General features: G+C 43.8%; 1 protein-coding gene across 1 annotated transcript in view; it reads right to left on the bottom strand.

The window, feature by feature from the left end:
• ROCK1 (Rho associated coiled-coil containing protein kinase 1) overlaps positions 1-22,178 on the bottom strand; it is a 2,099,493-nt gene that overhangs the window by 1,250,432 nt on the left and 826,883 nt on the right. The window contains exon 13 of the mRNA XM_078687444.1: positions 3,447-3,495. Within this exon, the coding sequence (XP_078543570.1) occupies positions 3,447-3,495 (49 nt within the window). The remainder of the gene's footprint in view (positions 1-3,446; positions 3,496-22,178) is intronic.

Raw genomic sequence — 22,178 nt, 5'->3', positions numbered from 1 at the left:
GAGTCAGTTCAAATTTTAACATATGTATGTTTTTATATTTTTATTAGAAATTGTATATACAAAATGGAACAAATTTTCTGTCCTGAAGAAGGTGGGGAGTTATTCTGGTTGGACCCACTGAAACGCGTCAACGCCTTAGCTGTATGGAAACTATCACGGATAATTAATGAATGCAAACATCTGCTTTTTTGATTATGTGGCAATGAATTTGTTGTGCGTAAAAAGCTATGTTTACATCTTGACATGTTCAACTACCGTGTTGTTTCCTGATTTGGAACTACTTGTTCCTGCTGTTTTTCTTTTCCCACTATTTTACATTTGTTTTTAAACTTTACTGTTTCTATTGTACAATGTGTTTTTAATGGTGTAAAGTTGCTAGCTACAACGTTTGTAATAAATGGTATGCAACTTTTTATTAATTGTGTTTGCACGGATTAGTTTCCTTGACTCATTGTGTGGTGATTGTGTGCGAGTTTAGTATGACCATAGGTTTGGTGGTGTGGTACATGTGACAAAACATTTTTAACGGTTCCCAAGGGGATTTTGTTTGACATTTGTCTTTTGGTACCCTACCCCTGTAGTGATTTGGGTCCCTCTCTCTTTTTTCTGACCTTAGGGAACTGAAACATCATTTTAAAGAGCAAGAAAGATTATTTTGGCAACACAACAAGATACCTTAAAAGTCTACAGGAAAGAAGATACTGATTTAGATAAGACAGCAGGAGTGATTACCTTCAAACAAGGAAGACTCATCAATCATAGTTATTCTGATATCTACCAGGCATAGAGCAGTGCATGAAATTCAAGGATGTTTCACCCACAGACATGCGTTTGGAAATCTCAAATATCACACTGCAAATACAGCGAGACAAGTTGGGCCGTTTGATTAGAGACTGACAACAGATAAGATACAGTAGAGAAGTGATAGACTGACTAAGATATTAACCAATTTTGAGTAGTGTGGTCACCACCATGTAAATATTTTAGGACAATGTGGAACTTTACTTGTTTCTGTCAAAGCTGGGGATTTCTAATGAAGCAAACCAATCCGGCATCTGTGTAGGATCGCATTGCATTATAAACGAGTCAAGACTCAACCCGCATTTCTTTTCTAGTACTCTCTACAAACGAATTCATAATAATGTGTAAAGTGCAGGGTCAAGGGGTGTGCATTCCCTACCACTGGTGATGTGCAGCCATTATACTGGGTAAATATTAACTTGGGCAATAAGTCCTTGAGGTGTGATGTTGATAATTGCTTGCCCACTTTTTTCTACCTCCGTATTGTGACTCGAGATGGTTAAATACCTTGTTTATCAGATAGGTTATCAATAGAAATATTGTTCCTATTGAGGGATTTATTTTGCCTGATAGCCCTCTTACGTCTTTGCTGACGAAACAGCCTTTATATATGTTAATGAACACATTTTAAATCTAATCCCCCCCCACGTCCCCACCCGACCAACATGTTTTCAACTATTCACATTACTATAAAAACAGGAGCTAGACGTGTGCTTAACATTTTCCCACACTTTAACCAATTATTAAATCAGGATACATTCTGTATGAAAAAACCCTAGCAGAACTGCTAAAAGAAGCAATAGGATTTTAGGATTTGTCTCATTCAACTCTCTCCTCAAAACCTGGGCAATGGCAGACATTCCCATTATACTCATTTACCGTGATTCTTCTCTGAGCCTACATAACCTTTAATGTATTCAAAAGGTTTTACAGTTGTGCCCTGGTACCATCATACCATGGTTGCCCACAATGTGACTGGGATTAGCACCATAGGCCAAGATCAGCTTACTACTGAAGATTACCACTATCATACCAGGGACAGCATGTTTCTGGGGTTTACCAACATTGTTCTATGGCCAACGTGTGGTTGGAGACTATCACTGTGCACAACCAGCATGATGCCAGAAATTGCCACAAATGTGCCTGAACCAGAATGTTGCTAAGAATTATCCCTATTTTGCCAGGACTGGCATTTTACCAGGAATTACCACCATTGTGTGAGGGCCAGCATATTACCAGGAACCAACTCCATTTTGCTATGGCCTTCAGGTCACCAGAGATTACAACTAACGTAACACAACAAGCATGTTGCAAACATTTTCTACCTATGTGACAGGGACAGCATGTTTCCAGAGATAACCACCATTGAGCCAATAAATTGTTAAGGATTACCACTGTTGTGCCAGGTCCAAACTACAGCCAGGGATTACCACCATTGTGCCAGTGAGAGCGTTTTGCCAGGAGTTAAATAAATTGTTAGCAAGCCATATTGCTATTGGGGTTTACCACCATTGTTACAGGACTAGGATGTTGCCAAGGTTTACCACAATCCTGCATGGTGCAGCATTTCACATGCATGGTCCAGCATTTCATGTGGGGAGCAGTGTGCAAAAACCTTGCTCACTACCCATGCATACATTCATGTGTGTACATACATAGCCTTGTGCTCGCAGACACGAGGACATATACAAACATGAACACTTATACACACATTGCTGAATTTTTCTTTAAACTTACATTACTCCCAACTCTTGCTGTTTCTCCAGCACATATACCTCATTACCTTTTTCGGGACTCAGCCAGCTCCCGATCGTCCGCCTTTATGAGGGGCTTAGGGACTGCCAAAAGCAGCCTGGGAGAAAGATGAGCAAAAGAGGGCAAGCAAGTGTACCAGGGAAGGGTGATGCAGTGGGAGAGGAAGAAGCTAAATGCTTATCTAGTGCAGGGGAACAGATTTCAGCAGACATCAGGTCTTCTGGGGGTTGGGTGGGGAGACACAATGAAGGCACTAGTAGAGGAATCCGCTCTGCACCAACATCTACAGGGGAAATGAGAGGCAGTGAAGGAATTGCTGCACAGAGACGCCTTAGTATGCGAACTGAAGTAAGCACTTTCCAGGTCCCACGGCAATGTGTTGTGTAGTAAACAAAACAACATGTCAAATGCCCATTTTCTCTTTCTCCACAATAGCTTTTGCATTGGTTCACCATAGCACTGGGACATTATGAAAAAACCTAAAGGGGTGGAAAGAGCAGTTCCCAGGTAAACAAACTCTTAAGACAGAGCCAACTGTATTCAAGGATCGTCTGTGGGTAAGAGAAATGTACAACTGGAGATTCTGAGCTGTTGCAGTGCATTAAAGGTGCTTTTCGAATTTAAAATATAGAAACAGCAAAGTACCAAAAATCCCCTCTGATACAAGGGAAGGCATTTAAGAAAGGAAGAGCTTACTGAAGAGTAGAGTAAGCATAACCACTCACTGTCCAGGAATAAGAAAGACCTCAAGATGCTGTACTGAAACACGAATGGTACACCTAAAACAAATATGTTGCTAATGCACAAGAATTGGAGTAATTTACATGCACATTTTTTTAAATATGTTGTGCATGTCTTATTTAAGCAGAATATAATAAAAATCTTCATACCTCTTCATCCAATTCTTTCATGATCTTGTCTAGTTTTATATTGGACAACCTGAAATAAAAGAAATAAAAAAGTAAAATGTAGAAATGCACATTTTGTATTCATTTGAGCAACCACAAAAAAACACGTTTTCAAAAAGTTTAACATTTGGTTTTTCATGAATATATATTTTTTTTGAACAATTACTAAAACCCCTAAACCACTTTTTCTGGATACCCATGGTGCAAAGCATTATTAAGAGGCCTTATATGGTTCTGGTATATGGTATTGTAAGTACTCTGAGACGGTGGGAGTTCTTACAGAGAATGGAATGTACAATACTACTTAGAAACCGATTTTAAAAATAGTTTTTGTTACATTAAAGAAGTAATATCCATTCCAAAATGCCTGATACTACTACTGAAGATCACCTCGAGTACCCTTTACCAATGTGTCCTCCTCTTCTAATTTGTAATATTTTAGTGGATCCTTAAACTTAACTGAATCATGATAGTATTCCCTAAGGTTTTCATTTCACACTATAAATATAAATTTGAATTTATATATCTATCAAGAACCAGATTTCCTATAGAGTAAGCTCCACTGGAACCTCATGTTCCTCTATACATTTCTACAGCGTACAGGCTCTACTAAACAAGCCTGAAACCTATCCCCAGCTCTAAAAGAATGTATCTAAACTTAACATACCAGCACAGTTCTAAAGGCATACAGACCAGCGAATAGTGAAATTGCAAATACAGTTCTTCAGTAGTAAAGTCTTCAATCACACTTACGACACGTCAAAGCAAGTAAAAGAGCTGTTTCCCAAGACAAACATTTTAAATCTGCCTAATGAATGGACTTCATTAGCTGTGATAAGATAGTATTAAGCTACCATAGAATCTGCAGATTTCTGATGGCAGGAGAAGTCCTAAAAAGACCCTTTACGAATCCCTTGACAATTCTGTGAGACCATAAGGAAGGTTGATTATTTTATCTTCTAAATGGAGAGATTGCTATCAAGTGGATTTTAATTGATGAGTGGGATAGAGCTGAACGTGCTAGATGAAGAAAATACATAAGAACCTGCTCCTGTGGTGACAAAATAGGGTGGCTAACCTGAGCATATCATCAGAAACAATCATTTCCATTTGGCTATGTAAGTCTTGTTTGTTGGATCCAGTCTGGCAAGTATCTCTCTGCAGTCTTCTGAGATGTCTAGGAGACAGTTTTCATTGTGTGCAGGAACCAGACCAATAAAGTGAGTGACTGCAAGTTCAGATGTGGCACTTGATCCCAGAGCATTCTTAAGAGACTGGTTATTGGTTTAAGAGGAATGTGTACAGATTCTTAGAGGAAAAGTAGCGGAAAAGTAGCTCCGTTGGGCTATGTTGAAGCTATCAGAAGAAGAGTAATTATGGTTTCATTTTGCTATGACTCTCAGTACCAATGGCATTAGAGGAAAAGCATAAGAAATATGTTACTTACTTGTAACTGCAATTATCCATTATTGGTATATTTCATAGATTCACATGCCTGAATCATTCCCCGTCGTCGGGATGGGAGTCCCCGGTACATAAGTAAAGTAATATCCTATTAGACAGAGAGTAATAGGCCTAAGGCCTCACATTAGTAACATATCCAGGTCCTTTTGTAATAACAACCTATCAGCTGTCACCAGCCTCTGGAACCTTCCTGGAAGGAGCTCTAGTCAATCAGATTTTTGTAAGCACAGTGCTATATAGAGGTACAACTGAGAGTACTAGGTGAGCCCTTCCCAGCGAGGTGGGTGGGTTGCATGTGAATCTGTGAAAGATACCAATACTGGATAACTGCAGTTACAGGTAAGTAACGCATTTCTTATCCAGTATTAGGGTATCTTTCATAAATTCACATGCCTGAATCAGAATAGAAAGCAATGATGAGCACATTTCCTTTTGCACAGAAGGCATAAATGCACCAGTTAATAAATACATCAATGTTAAAATGCAAAGCAAGAAATTGCAATTTTTTTTATTTGATTTTAGGATTTATATAGAGCACGATTGCCCGGGGCGTCTAGGCATTCAGCGGATAGTCAACCTGCATCTGGATTATGAAAGTGGAATTTAGCTAGCAAATAGCCAGGTTTTCAGTAATTTCCTGAAAGTGAGCAATGTCGGGCTGTTCTGTTATGTTATGTTATGTTAACAAATCTTGTGTAGCGCACAGCTGCCCCAGCGAAGGGGCGTCCCGGCGCTTTCAGTTCTTGATCTCTGTTGGGAGTAAATTCCACTGTTCCCAGAATGAAGCTTCTTCCTCCCCAACGTGCTTTCTTATATTTGGGTGTCAGAAGAAGTTTACTCTGAGATGAACGAAGGTTTCTAGCAGGCTGGTACCAAGGAAAATGTGGTCTCAGAAACCTTGTTCCAGTTCCCTGCAGAGCCTTGTAAACTAAACAAAGGGATTTGAATTCAGTCCGTTTTATCATGGGAAGCCAGTGAAGTTTCTTTAAGCCATGGGCAATAGGCTGGAATTTGGCAATGTCCAGCAGCAATCTGGCAGCTGCATTTTGAGCCCGTTGTAATTTGATCATATACTGCTTCTGAAGGCCAATGTACAAATCATTGTAATAATCAAGTCTGGTTAGGGCTAATGCTGTTACCAGGGTTTTTAATACTTCGCACAGAATGAAATTACGCACTTATCTAATTGCTTTTAGTATCAAAAAGACCAAGGAGAAAACCTTGCTGACCTGATGTTGAAACATGGCAAAAGTTGAAGAAGTCACAGAGAAATGTGTGTCTAAAAAGAGAAAGAGGTTGGTGGGAAGGAAGGAAGGCTCATCTCTATCGAAATAGATGACGCAACACCGCCTGTCCCACTGCAGCATCCTTCATTAGCTCCGAATCCAAACAATAATGCTTGGTATATTTATGCCACATCTTCCATGTTACCGCTCTGCAAATGTCTGTGATAGGCACACCCGCAAACAATGCCATAGAAGTAGAAACTGCCTTAGTGGAATGGGCACACATTTTTTATTGTTAAGATTGACCAGCTTGTTGGTGACAGAGACAATAGCACCAGAGATCCATCTAGAAATACTTTATTTTGTAAGGGGAAAATCTTTCCTAGGTAAACTGTAAGCCGCGAAGAGTTGGTTGAACTTGCGGAATGCTTTTGCCGTGTCAAGGTAGAATTTAAGGCAGCGTTTCAAATCCAAAGAATGTAGAGCTCTTTCAGCTGCTGTTTGAGGATTTGGAAAGAAACTCTTAAAGACAATAGGTTCGTTAAGGGGAAATTCCGACGGGACTTTGGGTATAAATTTCAGATTAGTCCGAAGAATTACCATGTCATTCTTGAATTGAAGAAATGGGTCTTGTATTGTGAATGCATGAAGCTCACTGATTTGTCTTGCGGATACAAGGGCTAGAAAAAAAGCAGTCTTCCAGGAGAGGAACTTGAGATCAGCTCTGTGTGTTGGCTCAAAAGGATGTCTCATAAGTTGAGCAAGGACAATGATGAGCTCCCATGTTGGAGGTGGAGACTTTACGGGAGGGAAAGTCTGAAAAAAACCTTTGAGAAATTGTTTTATCAGACTATCTGCCCAAAGAGAAGGTCCTGTAGACGATCTCCTGAAATGGGATATTGCTGCCAGGTGAACTTTGATGGAAGCGTAATAAGTGAGGCCTGAAGTTGGAGAAGGTATGGTAATACTTCTTCCAGAGAAGATGTGAGGGGATGCACCTTAGCAGATCTACACCAGATACAAAACCTTTACCATTAGAAAGAATAAGTCCTGTTTGTACGATCTGCTCGAGCGCGAGATAGAACTGCCCTGCAATCTGGAGGAATCTTTAGGCCCTGAAATTAGTGGAACTCAGGAGGAAGGCCGTTAATTTGAGAGATGATGGATCCAGGTGTTGGACTTGTTCTAGTCCATTGAGAGGAGAGATGGAAACGGTGTTAACAGAATTGGAGGTTGCAAGGAGAGGAGATGGAGTTCCGTGAACCAATGGTAGCGAGGTCATGCTGGAGCTATTAGAATCAGTGAGTAGGGCTCTGCCTTCATCTTCCTGAGGACCCTGGGAATCAGGGGAATCCGTGGAAAGGCGTAGGCAAATACGCCGAACCATGCTATTGAAAATGCATTTCCCAGAGATCCCTGTTAGGAATACCAGCTTGTGAAGTGTTGGCATTCGGCGAAGTGCTGGGCGGCAAACAGATCCAACAGTGGTTTGCCCCACTGAGAGAAGATGCTGTCGAGAGTATCTTGGTTCAACTCCCACTCGTGGCAGGTTGTCTGCAGTCTGCTTAGCGAATCTGCCAATGTATTGTCTTTTCCTGGAACATACTCCGCTGTCAGGGAAATTTTGTGTTGAAGTGACCAGTTCCACATTTTTTGAGATTCTTGAGAGAGTGAAAGAGAACGAGTTCCTCCTGGTTTGTTTAGGTAGTGCATCGTGATAGTATTGTCTGTTCTGACGAGCACTAGTGAACTTTTTATCCTGGGAAGGAAAGCCAGGAGGGCTAGATAGACTGCTCTCAGCTCTAGGAGGTTTATGTGTAGCTTCCGCTCAGAAGATGACCACTTCCCGCTGATCTGAACTCCTGAAGGAAGGCTCCCCAACCTTCTAAAGACGCATCCATGGTTATCACTTGAGGAGAGGCTTAAATTAGAAAAGGTAGGCCTCGAGAAAGATTTTGTGGATGAGTTCACCAGGTTAGACCATCTGAGGAGTCACCTGAATGATGTCACTGAAGAATCCGTCAATTTGAATCCACTGAGTGGAGAGAGCCTCTTGTAGAGGACACATGCGGAGGCGACAGTAGGGAACTAGAAAAATGCAGGAGGACATCATTCCGAGGAGGGATTTGAATAGGCACACTGAAAGAGACTTTATTTTCTGTTTGCGCTCTGCTAATTGCAGGAGTTTTTGTTGTTGTTCTTTTGACGGTTACGCTTTTTTCAGGACCGTATCTAGGACAGCTCCTAGAAATGTTATCCGCTGAGAAGGTTGTAGGACCGATTTTTCTGGGTTGAGGGTAAAACCCAATTTTTTAAAAAGCTGTAGACAGGCTCTGGAAGTTTTCCTTGTGTTGTCTGGAGAGGGTGACTTGACGAGTCAGTCGTCGATATAAGAGAAGACCTGGTGATGCTGCTGCCTGAGGTATGCAGCCATTGGCGAAAGACATTTTGTGAAGATGAATGGGGCTGACTAGAGTCCGGAGGGCAGGACCTGGAACTGGTAGTGCCTGCCGGCCACCGCGAACCTCAAACTTTTTGTGTCTTCTGTGGATAGGAATATGAAAATAGGCATCTTGGAGGTGCAAGGATACCATGTAGTTGTTCGCATTGAGAAGCTGCAGGACTTCTTGAATGGGACCATGCGAAATGATTGGCGAAATGATTGTTTCTTCAAGAATTTGTTTAGACTTCTCAAATCTAGGATTGGTCTCCATTTCTTCTCCCTTTTGTTCACCAAGAAGAATCGGGAGTAAAAACCTGGTCCTCTTTGATGAACAGGAAACTGTTCTACAGCCCCCTTCTGGATCATTGATGACATTTCCAGGAGTAAGTGGTGGATATGTTTGTGAGCCATAGGTTGAGGTGTTGTTGAAGGAGTTTTAACAAATTCTAGAGAATGTCCAAACTGCACTAGTTGGAGAACCCAACGATCTGTTGTGATTTGATTGGAATTTCGAAGATAGTGGCATATCTTTCCTCCCACTTTGGAAGGTGGAGATGAAACGGAGATCGGTGGCAGAGAGAAGTCATTGGCGTTGGGCGGAATCCTTCTGTCGTCCGGCCCTTCAGCGAAAGGAAGACTTGCTGTATGAAGTCTGTGTCTGTTGCCTCTGTTGAAATTGTGGCCTGTATTGTTAGAGGAGGAGTAGGTGGGCATATACTGCTGGTAGCCTCCTCTGTAAGAAGATTGCCCTCTACCGCTTGAGCCTCAAAAAGGGGTGCTTTTATATTGAAGGGTACCCAAAGCTCTGGCTGTGTCTATCTTTTTTTTATTCTTTGGAGGGCTTCATCGATATGAGTTACAAAAAGGAGTTGTCCATCGTAGGGCATGTCAAAGATCTTGGTCTGAATCTCAGGCCGGAATGTTGTTGCCTTAAGCCATCCTTGGCATCTTAGGACCGCCGCCCCAGCCAGTTGGCAGAAACTAGTGGATGCGATGTCCATCGCACAGTCGATAATTTCAGAAGCCGATCTTTCGCCCTCCAGCAACACCTTTCTTGCTTCCTCTTTAGACTCTTGCGGCAGGGTCTCGAGGTAGGGTGCAATGTCTCACCACATCTGCCTGTGGTAGCGTCCCAATAACGCCAATGAGTTAGACGCCCGCACAGTTAACGTTGACATGGAGGAAAAACGCTTTCCAATATTGTCCAAGCGTCTGCCCTTTTATCCTAAGGTGCTGAAAGTGAGGAAGATGGGTTTTGTGATCTGCGTTGAGCTGCCTGAGTAATCACTGAATCAGGCTTGGGATGGCCTATAAGGCAAGTTGGGGCGTTGTCTGGCGCTCTATATTTTTTATCCAATCTTGGCAAAACTGGAGGAACTGTAGAAGGGTTTTGCATAGTTCTGATGCCTTGATCCCAGATTTAATCTATGATAGGCATAGATCTAACAGATTTCTTGAAAGGTTCCTTGAAGTCGTAAAGGAAACAGTCCTGTTGGGGAACCGGCATTGGAATTTGAAAACGTTGTGCTGCTCTTACTAGGAGATTAAGGAATCTTCCAAAATCCTCTGGAGGAGAGTCCACCTGAGGAGGCAACGGCGACGCTTGAAGAGGGAGAACAGTTGTCCCATTCGTCATGATGTGACTGAGTATCCTGAAATTCCCCTTCTTCTCGTGGTTCCTCCTCCTCCTCGTTCTTAGAGGGGGGAGGCGGAACAGGCGCTTCAATGGTAGGAGGTGGTGGAGGTGGAACTTGCGCCCTCTGAGGTGGAGAGAGAACTGGAGCAGGAGACTGAACAGAGGTAGGGAACCTCTTCTTGTAGTCTGAAATCATAAATTGCAGGTCAGAGACCAGCGCTGAAGGAAGACAAACCATCTGTGGCTGTGGATGATGGGATTCGTCTTGATAGCATGCCTGCTTATCCATATCTTGATAGTCATATTCAGAGTCCTCCTGATATTTAACATTGAGTTCAAAAGGACTTCTTGCAGTCCGAAACATACTGCCCTCGTCTGAATCCTCATCTTCGTCCAAAAGATGAGAGGGAAGCAAAGGTTAGACCCTACTGGGTGATGTCAGGGAAGGAGTCAGCCTCTTCTTGCTGAATTTCTATTGAAAATATGTATTTTCTGTCTTTGATTTAGGTGTCGTCGACGAGGCTGTCGTCGGAATATTCGTCGTCGACGAAGAATCATCGATGGTCACAAGGAGCACTGTCGTCGATGAAGGACCTTTCGTCGACGAAGTCATTGACGACAAAGTCGTCGTCGACGGGAGGGTCGTCGACGTGCAGATTGACGACGAAGCACATCACCGTGCTCGTCGTCGAGCGAGTCATCAACGCCATCTTCGACGTTGACAAAGATTTCTTCATCTTGATCGTCGACGATAGAGGGATATGTGCCGTTGACGAAAGGGATGCCGACAAGACTGAAATTGTAGAAACAGTAGTCGTCGACGAAGTCACTCCAGTAGCTGTATAAGGAGATCTTGACGCCGAGGCCACCGTTGACGAGATGGTAGTCGACGGGGCTGAGGAAGGCTTTTTAAAAGTGTGTTTCCCCTCGGCTGAGGAGTCAGAGGGTCTGAAGCTGGTTTCTGCAAAACTTTGAAGGGGAGGAGACACCCTGGTAGGCAAATTCTTAATTTTTGTAACCTCTGAATACTTTGTGTGTCTTCTTTTGGGGTTGCTGCGAAGAAGGCCCAGGAGAGGCATCTCTGGGCCTTTTTTGAGGAGTTTTAGAGGAGGATTTTGATGAACTCTCTCTCCTCAGAGAACATGTGGTCTTCTTTGTCCTTAAGTCTCTGCAGCTAAGTCAAAAGCATTCCCTCACTGCCTTTTAGCCTTCTTGTAGAAAAGGTACAACATACCTTGCAGTCTTTAGGTGAGTGGTTCGGATAAAGACAGTAGAGGAGGTCATTATGCTGGTCGTCGACATGTAACCTCTTCTTGTTGCAGGTACCACAGGGCCTTAAAAGGCCTTTTTTAGGAGTGTCCGACATGAAGACAGTAAAGGCTTCACTCAGACAAAGATAATCCTGAAGAAAATACCTTGAACCCAATAAGGAAAACCTGAGCAGAGTTCATTGGAGACTCCATTAGCACGATGTGCAGTAGAAAATCTGAGGGACTAAAGCTCCTTCCAGGAAAGTTCCAGAGGGTGGTGACAGCTTATTGGTTGTTCTTTAGAGTTTGGTCCTTATTACAAAAGGACCTGGATATGTTACTAATGTGAGGCCTAAGGCCTATTACTCTCTATGTCTAATGGGACATTACTTTACTTATGTACCGGGGACTCCCATACCAACTAAGGGGAATGATTCAGGCATGTGAATCTATGAAAGACACCCAAATACTGGATAAGCAAAATTCCCTTCCATGCTATGTTAAAGGCGCCCCCCCCCCCCCCCCCCATGATCCCATCTGTGGAAATCATCTCACATAGAAGCATCATTTGTGGTTCTTGCGATTTACAAATAAATCCAAAGTTTGGAGTTCCCCACTTTCTGAAAGATAGTCCTCCGTTGTCAATTGTTCAGTTCCCATTCTTGATACTCTTGTTGTTCGACTCAACATGTCGGCCAATTGGTTGCTAGTATTCCTCCATATTCGTTTATGTTAAACATTTATGTTGTGTTGTCCTTCCATACCAGTACTGAGGATCCTGAAATGCTTGGGAGGAAGTTCTGAAGACCCACATTCACCGCTTTAGAGACTGATTACATTCCAGCCCCTTGAAGTGACAACTTTCCTTTGACGTCTAAGTCCTGGAGATGAGCTACCTACTGTGAAAAGTTGGCCTAGTATATGATGTCCCTTAATTAAAGTGGGCACCTTGCACTAGTCCAAATAACCCTTATGGTGATTTAAGAGGTCAAAAGTGCACGAACGGGAGGTCGACGGTTTGCATACAATGCAGCTAAGTTATGGAACCGAATTCTCGAGCATATCCGCCTGGAACCAAATTATTTTAATTTCAGGGAACAGCTTAAAACCTTCCTCTTTCCTTGATCTATGCTTTGTTGACTTAGGGGCCACATTAAGCACTGGGATGCCCTTGGGTAGCCATGCGCTATATAAATGCGTATTCAAAGATAACCTTAGAAAGCTGTCCAAGTGGTTGCTGTGGAGAGCAGCCTTCATGCTTAGTCTTGAAAGCATGTTAAGCAGCTCGTTTTGCCAGAATGCAACCTTATTGTATTGGTTAAATGAAGGAGAACCACACAGTAGTTATAAAAATATGTATTTATTATTATAACACACCTTAAATACTGCATAGTATCTGCAACACGCAGATAAACACAAAGCACACAATACTGTAGCACAGAAACAAACGTAAGTAGCACTAATACACATTGGGCTCCAGGGGGAGACCAAACAAGATACTAAAATAGTGGTATAAGATCCACGACGCGAGTCAAGACTGTGTCTAGAGGTGGCAGAATCGCTTGGACCCCAAGGGACCACCCAAGATGAATAAGCAGGGACCCCAACGAAGGACGGGTGCAATGTGAGAACACGACTGCATGCTACATACAATTCAGTGAATTCTTGAAGGAAGGAACCTGAAAGCAGAGGGGAAAGAGTCTGGGTCACTCAGGAGTGATCAGGGGCTCGGTAGACGAATGCCCACCCATGTCGGTTGCTTCAGGTGTAAAAATGGAGATCTTGATGTTGCAGCCACGGGGACCAGGAGACGCAGAGGACTACCAGGAGCTGGATACAAGCTGTGCCACAAAGGATGTCGAGTGCTGATATGTCGGTGTCCTGCGGGGGCACCAACAAGCCTTGGCAGCAGCAACCAATGAAGAAGGTTGAGGAAGGTCACTGTTTGGCCCAGCAAGGACCAGGAGACTCACCACAGCAAGGGGAGTCAGGGCAGGCCTGGAGCAACTAGGGGAGTCCAGGAAAATCAGCGCTGTCCCTCAAATGGACCCACAGGCTGAAGGCACAGGAGTTGCGAGGGGACCTCTAGCAGTTTCACAAAACAACAGCTTGCAGGCACAGAGTGCAAGGATGCCGAAGTCCCTTGTACGAAATGTGCACAGAGGTTGGGGCTATTAATAGCCCAATGCACTTAGTTGGGGAACACCAACAAGCTTATGCAATTGCAAAAGTACGCGGTGCACAGGGGTTGGGTTATGAGGTCCCCACGAGGGATACTGGCCTCAAACTCAGGGAGAAGGCAGCTCGACCTCAAGGAACGTTGTAACCCACCTCTTGTGTTGCTGGAGTCCGCAGGAGCTCAGGATCAGCAGACCGGTCAGTTGCATTACTGTGACTGCGAATGCAGGGGATTGACTCATTCACCCCAAGGGAGATACTTCAGATGTCCTTGATGCTCCACAGGTCCAGCACGGAGCCAGTATGGTGCACAGGCACGGACAATGCTTTGGACAGAGAGGGAGACTAAGTCAGCCCAAATCAAAGTCCAGCATAGTCCAGAGTGTCCAGATGGTCGAAGGTCAGTGGTTTCTTGATCAGAATCTTGTCCACGTCGAATCTAGGTCCTACAGCCAAGTAAGCCTTTTGTACCCATGGGAGAGGGTTGGACAAGATTCAGGTGGGGAGGTTACTTCCATGTCCTTTGTCAAGTTTCGCGCCAGAGCCAACGGCTCCCAGGACTGGTTTGAACTTGACTATACACAGGGATACCAAGTGTGCCCCAAATGCAGACTTTCAGGCACTTTGAAGTGCACCCACCCAGCCACAATACACTAAATCCTGTCAGGGAGGTGGTCACACCTCCCTGTGAAAGGATGCCTATTGTGCTGCCTTCCCCTGCTCGAGCTTGGCTCAGCAGGAGGGCAGAAACTTGTCTCTGGTCGGCAGCAACCATTTTGTGCTGCCCGGGTCGAGAAGGCTGGCACCGGAAACAACAGTGACCCCAGGAAGCTCGCTTCAGAAGGGTGGAATCATACCCCCCACACCGCTTACCGATGTGGAGGTATTATTCCAAGGTGTTTGATACCAAATACGACAGGTTTTGCTGCAGCAGTTTTCGAGATAGCATTTTATGGAAGCATATAATGCACCTCTACCTACATGTCTGGCTGCGTTACTGACAACCCGGGAGAATGGTCTCCGAAGGCTGCAGAGGGGCTCTGCTCATGCAGTGGCACCCTCTTGTGTAAAACCCAGTGTGAGAAGTTGGCCTGGCATATGATGTCCACTATTCTAGTGGGCACCTTGCACCAGTCCAAAGGACCGACCACTGCTTCCATTGCTGCCGCCGCGCTTTGCAGACGAGCGAGCACGCCACTGACACCGCATGCTCCCACTCTACCGACACCTCCCGGGCTCCTAACCAGCCGCCTTGCCCAACTGCCCGTCCTCCATATTGTGGGGGCCGTGGGGGCTCTCATACACGGGAGGCAAAGAGGGCGGCTCCACTGACACAGCACGTCCCATTCTTGTGGCGCAGAGGCTATCACCGGTGTAAGAAGCAAAGGAGTAAAGGTGAGAGTGGCCACAGCAGGCGAGTGCGCCCTTTTTTAGTTGCTGTACCGGCCTGGATTTGCAGTACGGGACAGAAGCAAGAGCAAAACAGAGAGAAGCAGCTGTGTAAGTGACGCTTTAGTGATGCCACTTGTGTCCCCTACAGGAGTCTGCTGCTGCAGGGGAAAAAAAACAGGGATTCGCATTGCACCAACCTAAGACCCAGCTGCTTTCTGACTTTCTTCAGGCGGTACCCTTCATGGTTAACTGCTAGTCAACAGTTACAGCAGCAGCAGCATCGGGCGATTGGTGCACCCGGAGGAGCAAGCAAGCTTCGAGCAAGCAGCAGCAGGAGAGAAGGCTGCTGCTGTCTCCCGCGACTATCGTCGGGGGATAGCAGCCTTCATCCCGGGACCTCGGCATCACGGCGTCCCAACAGTAAAGTCAAGGGAAGGAGGTTAGTGCTGTGCCCCCAGGATAAACGCAATCAGAGAAAAAGGTGCCTCTCCACAACTCAGTTACACCCATATTTGTGGGACATTGAAAACGCAAGCTGTCGTTTCCAACCAGGTACTTTTATTTATACCACTTCATTGGACAGTTATACTTCATTTGTCATACAAAACATATTTATAAGCAGACAAGACCTATGTGTAACATAAGATCAAACCAAAGTGAGACTTTTAAATACACCACAGTGTCAAAACCAAATATGAGCAAAACTCAATATACTCATTAATTAAACTAACAATATATGAAAGACAGACAATAACATATAAACATACATTACAATCAATGATATATACATTTAGGCATTTGATTAAAGCAAAAAGATAAATAAATGTGAAAAAAGGGGAATTTAGAAAAGAGACGCGAAGTGAATTCGAGAATCTTATGTCACCAGTGGTAGCTGGTGTGTAAATTATCCTTTCCTAATTAGCCGACGCGTTTCGAATCCAGAGAATTACTTTCCAGATTCTCATCAGGGCATCGTTATTCTGTCTGTAAGGTTGTCAAAGAAAAGAAAAATTTGTATAAGCATCATGAAGAAGAGACAGTCTCCCTTGATTGTAACACTCAGCTAGGGAAACCTACCGCGTTTAGAAGAAGCTAATTCATTGGAAGTGTAGCAGTGCAGATTGAAGAAGGGGTCCAAGGATTGGAACTACCTAAAACCAAGGTGAGTTGGCATTAGACCGATTAAAATATTGCTGACTAGAAAGTGCAAGATAATTTGGTTAAAAATGCACATACCGTCAATCATTTCCAGATAAGTAATGGCGGTATTTTCTACGATGAATGCAGGCTCATCGGCACATCTTTTCCAAACGTAAAGCAGCTTATGGCACTCTATGTAAGAACAATAATATTGGTAAAAACGGGAGCGGGAATTTAGGGATTAGATGACTGTTGTGCTGGTTGACACGGAACATACCTTGAATACCCAGGATAAACGCAGCGGGGGAGGAGGCACCGATTGAGCAAGGGTCGGAAAAGCGAGCGCGGCCGCCGTTAGAGGCGGCTGCGAAGTAAGAGCCCGGGGGTAGACCGTGGAGGCAGCCTGACTAGGTCGGGCATTGCCAGTGGCACCCCTGTGAGCTCCGCTCACCGCCGCCCGCTCTCCTCCCGACAGAGGCCCGATCAAGAGCCATACCCCATCCTAGAGGCGGGCTGACTAGGATCAGGTGCAGCCTGCAGGTCACCAGGAGCTCTGCTTGCTCTGCTCATCTCATCCGCCCCTGTTGCATTTCGAGCCTCCTCAGCCTCCCCAGGAGCAAGCACAAGGCAGACCCTCCAGGATTTCGCAGTTTGCTGCGAAATCGGCACTTTTGTAAAAATGCCGCGATTTTTACAAAAGTGCCTGGAGGGTCTGATATTTAGTGACGTGACGTTTGTATATTGTGCCAGGGCTGTTTCTATGTCTGAAGAATGCCTGATTCAACAAGTCTGTAGAGGGACACAGGGATTATTATCATGGTTCCTCCAGGCTGTAGCTAGGCTCAATAATTAGAATTGTGCGAAAGTCTTCTGCATTCTTAGTTAGCGACCGTCAGGTTGATAGTAGGTTTCACAAACATCAAATTGTCTTCAGATATGTAAAACTGCAGGCTTGTTTAAAAGTCTTTGTGCTGCTAGGCATGGATAACATGGCTGCTAGCTCAGATCGATCGCTGGGTGTTTTTCTACCCATTCTCTTCATGACAGTGTTGTTGGAGGTGGCCCTAAGAACAACGCCATGTATGTGACTCATACCTTCTTGGGCTGAGGCCTCAAAAGCGATTTCCATAAAGGCCTGTTCTTCCGTACTGCCATAGGTCAGGTCTTAAAATGTGGGTACAAACGACTCACTTGCTCTTTCGTTCCATATTTCACCAGCAGGTTGGCAGGTTATTCTGGAGAGCTTCTGGATTTCCGCAGATGCTGGTGTGACTGGAGGTGGTTTGTGGTTAGTGAGTGTGTGGATGTCCGAGCTACTTGTTGAAAATGCACATTGGGATGGCAGTGGATAATGGACGTCTTATCTGGGGAGTCATAACCTGTAATGTAAATGGTCTTAGATAAAAAAACATTAAATAGCCACTCAATCCATTCAAAGGCATGAGATTGGCCTTGTCTCATTCCAGGAAAGACTTACTGGGTGGAGGATGCCCTTGCAGTGGGAGAGCGAAAGCATATATTGCCCTCACATGGAGGTGAAGGGACTTGCCAGTATGTGCTGTAAAGCCCTTCCATTTGTGCCGGCTTAGAATTGGCTAGACCCTCATAAGGTAATCATATGGTTACGAGTACGTGTAGCCTCCTTAATATAACTTTCTATAAGTATATGCCTTGCCTACAATTGTGATTGAGACCATGTCAAATTGTGTGACCTTTTGGCTGAATAAATTGTTCACACAATATTTTTATATTCACCAGTGGCTAGAATTAGGGCCCCACCTCTGTTTCCCGGGCTGAAAGATAAAATAAAACGACACTTTATTTTAGGTGCACAGTGAGGGGCCTCAAATATTACTACATTAAGATAAATACATTGCCTGGTACCCTAACAGTGCTCTTGAAAGCAATTTCCCCAGCAAGGCAGCCAGTGTGCGGTTCCTGCCTATAAGGTCCACGTGGCACTCTAGAAGGCAGGCTTTATGGATAGGTTCTTGCTTTTATGCACTGTATATTCTTCCTGGGCAGGTGGGTGCGAAATCAAGAGAAACTGCAGTAATTGTCTGAAGTTTTGCATCTGCTTACTATTGATTAAAGCAAATAAGGAAGTCAGCCTCCCCTACCTGAAATCACTGACAACAACATGATGATGTGGGGGATATTAATGAGGTGATAGAGATTGATTGAGATAGGTCAAATGCACACGACCAGAGAGTGGTTCTAAATAAATTTTTTTGGTTTTTCATCTGCAGCTGTTGTAGGCCTAAGTCTTAGGCCTACAACAGCAGCAAATGAAAAACCCCAAAAATGGATTTAGAACCACTCTTGCGTCACTGTAGTGCAGCTCTGCCAGCCAAGTTAAAATATTCAGCATTAATCCTTATTATCGATGCTCATCCTGTCCCAAATGACATGTGGCGAGATAAAGTGCATATGCACAAGTCGTTGACCCTGTGCCTATTTTCTATGCAAGCCATGTTAATGGGTTCAGCCAAACATTCATCTCATGTACCTCTAATCACTGTAATACATACTCAACCTATACTAAAGCAAATAGAGAATTGCATTTCCAAGGGATAACATCCTTCACCTGTGGGCTGCTTCCTCTGTTTCATACTCCAGGTCGCCTATTCAAAGCAGAATACTCTGCTAAAACAGTTTCCGTTGATTTAAGGGTGAAAATAAATGATTATGAGTAAAATAAAGTGCCGCAAAAAGGCCACTAAATTTCCATATTTGTGCCGCTAAATTTCCATATTTGTGCCGCTAAATTTGCGAATCCATGCCGCTATATCCTGGGGGGTTTTACAAGGTGCTTCTCGACAAACAACATACAGCTTCACTGTGCCTTAGAGAGAGCGCAAAGGAGGTTAAGCAAAGGAGGCCAAGCAGAGTACTTTCTTATTAAGAGACTCCAATAAAGCGTGACTAGCTAACGATCAAAAAATTAGCAGCCAAAAAGCACCACAAACACCAAGAGAAAGAGGAAAGAGAGCAAGAAAAAAAAACATCAGTTCAAGGGTTAGTAAAAGTGCGAACAAAGAAAAGGAGTTTATAGGTCCTGTCAAGTTAAAAAAAATGAGATCAGGAACGAACCAGCAAGCTTTACCAAGTAAGAATTCAAAAAAAGACAAAACCAGACAAGTCCCTCCAAGAGGGTTCCTCTTTAGTTCAAAAGGGAGAACCAGCAGACCAGAGAGAGAGGGCAGGATCAATCCCGATATTAGACAAAATTGACCCAAGCCTAGGAAAACAACAGTAGAAGATCAACAAATTCTTTTTCCTAAAGGACCCAGTCTCTGTGATTTTTGCTTCAACAAAGGAGGCACCAAACCTACCGAGCCCAATTCAGCCCGACAAGTTAAAAACACCAGTCTTGTTCGAAAATTCAAACCAGGACAATCAGCCGATGGAACTATTTACTTACGACGCTACAGCAGACTATCCAGGGAAAAATATCATCTAGGGAAAAAACTGGAAACTGTGTTGGCCCAAGTTCACAATTCAAACGTGTCACCTATTGACAATGAGGCGACCAGTGGTATGGGGAAAAAAACAACAATAAGTAAGCAAGATCCAAAGAGTGTAAACCAAACCTCATTGACATCGACACTACCAGGAAAGGAACTCTTGGAAAATATCTTTAACAACGTGGGACATAAGATCAACAAGGAATACAATGACCCAAAAGACCCAATCAAAGAGATTAAACCCGGAGAAACTGGCGATTTAATAAAACAGAGGAGAAGGGGAGGAAGTATGGTCTAACTCACTGTTAATATCAAATGAATCAAATTTGATTGAAATTACCAAAACGACAACAAAAAGGACATTCCCACAAGGGCCCACTTTAGTACAACAACCAACCCCTAAAGAGTGTAGGTCGAGCCCAGTGGCATCAACCCCATGTAATATAACCGATAGTAGTGGTATTCAAAGAATACTCATTGACGACAGCATAAGTTTTGGTAGGAAAGCAAGCAAAGGCCATCAGTCGGCACCAATCTCAATTTCATCGGCAAGCATGACTGAATGTCCAGTCGAACCGGTAGGGAATGCAGGCAGCCAACAGTTTAACATACACGGGGGGAAGGCGCTAATAAGTTTGCTGGTCCAAGCCATAAGGGAACTTAACTACCAGTCCGACAAAATGGAGGTTCAAATTGACCTTATAAATATTATCGCAGAGCACATCGCAAATATAAGCTCCAAGACAGATACAATATTGTCCTTACTGGCAAACAAAGGAAACAAGGACCATCTCCCAAACAAAGACAAACAAAACAACTGCGAGCGCGGGTGTATAATTGAGAAACTTGCGTCCCTCCCAGACATTTTAAAAGACATTCTCCGAGCAGTAAAAACAGCGAGTTACCGTAAGGAAAATCAAGAATCCCTAGAGATAAAACCTAACAAAGAAACTCCAAATGTCCCAAATCACCAAGCAAAACAAAGGCATAACAAAGAGGGGGACGGTAACTTAGAGCAACTGGAATACATAGAGGACCTAAAAGGTGGAATTGGACAGTAACGACATTCAAATAAAAGAACAATAGGCCAACTCTGATGCTCAGCCACAGGATAAATTAACTAAAAGACACTCAGCCACAGGATAAATTAACTAAAAGACAAAGGAAACGAGCTAGGAAGGCAAGGCCTAAACAAAAAAGCAAACAAACTACGTCCACAGAAAGCTTTTTCCCAATATTCACAAGGAGCACAAGCCGAGACCAAGCTAGGACAAAAGATTCGCAGAACGACTCCATGAGCATATTAGCACCATCGGACTTGGATCGGGTAAGCTACTCACTTGAGCAGTCGATATTGGTGGAACTCATTCAAGAGCTAAACTCATCAACACACGAGGGACTAAACCAGGGTCCACAACAACTTTCAGGCACTTTTTACCATAAGAGGCCAAAAAAGATTTCGAGAACGTGGGTGGAAGGTAATATTAGATAATGACTTATCTTCTAGGGTTTCATGTGCTAATTTAGAGGACGGTCAAATCTCAAATCACTCGAGCGAAGAAATAACACGGAAGACCGCCCACGGGGGCTCGGACAAAAATATAAGTAATCAAAAACGGGGAAAAAAAACACGCAGTTACTTATAAAACAGACTTCAATCAAGATGACCATAAACGGAAACGATTGGAGATGCATTGCACAAGGAAAAGACCAAGAACACAAGCAAACCAAGCAAAGCAACTTAGCAGGAAAGGAAAAGACAAGGGAAAAAATGAAAGGGGCGTGTACAGGACAGGAAACCGTCAAATATAAACAACCCAGAAACCAGAAAAGAAGACCACCAACAGGACCCGCAAGAAAGTCAAAAAAATGTCCTGGACGACATTGAACCAATACTGTAATTTACCCCAGAATATGTAACTGAGGGAAGCCAGGACATTTTAAACAGAGGGAACTTAATAAAACTATTTAAGGTAATACCAGAACTAAGTGGAATAGTCTCTCGTGACATAATAGCAGGGGAGTTATTTCAAAATAAAGACAACCTAGATATAGAAGATTCTGTGATCACCTGGGCATCTGAAGAGTCAGCGGCCAGGATCTTCACCAAGAGATCATTATTTGATAGTTGGGGAATAACCCTGAAGCAACATATGTGCCCAAGATAACCATATCCCCTTTTGAAAAGCCCATCTCACTCAAAGGGGGAAGAATTACCAAGACCAAAGCTTACAACATGTCTCCGTGGAGCTCGTGCAACGACCCAGGGAAAAAATACAGGAAAAACGTACAACTAGAAAAATCAGACAAACAAAGGAGGGCCTCTCTGGGTTGACCAGGATTGGTCGTGGATCCCAACGGCATTAAGCCAAAAGAATTTCTATAAAAGATGCAATGTTGCCACTAAGAAATTCCAATCAGGCACATTATATGGAAAAAAGCAATTTGGTAAAGATCAAGATGTGTTCATGGAACGTACACGGATTCAGTGGCATGGACCAGGATCTCAAAACTAAAT

This window comes from Lissotriton helveticus, chromosome 4_1 (assembly GCF_964261635.1).
Source record: "Lissotriton helveticus chromosome 4_1, aLisHel1.1, whole genome shotgun sequence".
NCBI classification, from domain to species: Eukaryota; Metazoa; Chordata; class Amphibia; order Caudata; family Salamandridae; genus Lissotriton; species Lissotriton helveticus.
This window is presented reverse-complemented; position numbering and strand designations above follow the sequence as displayed.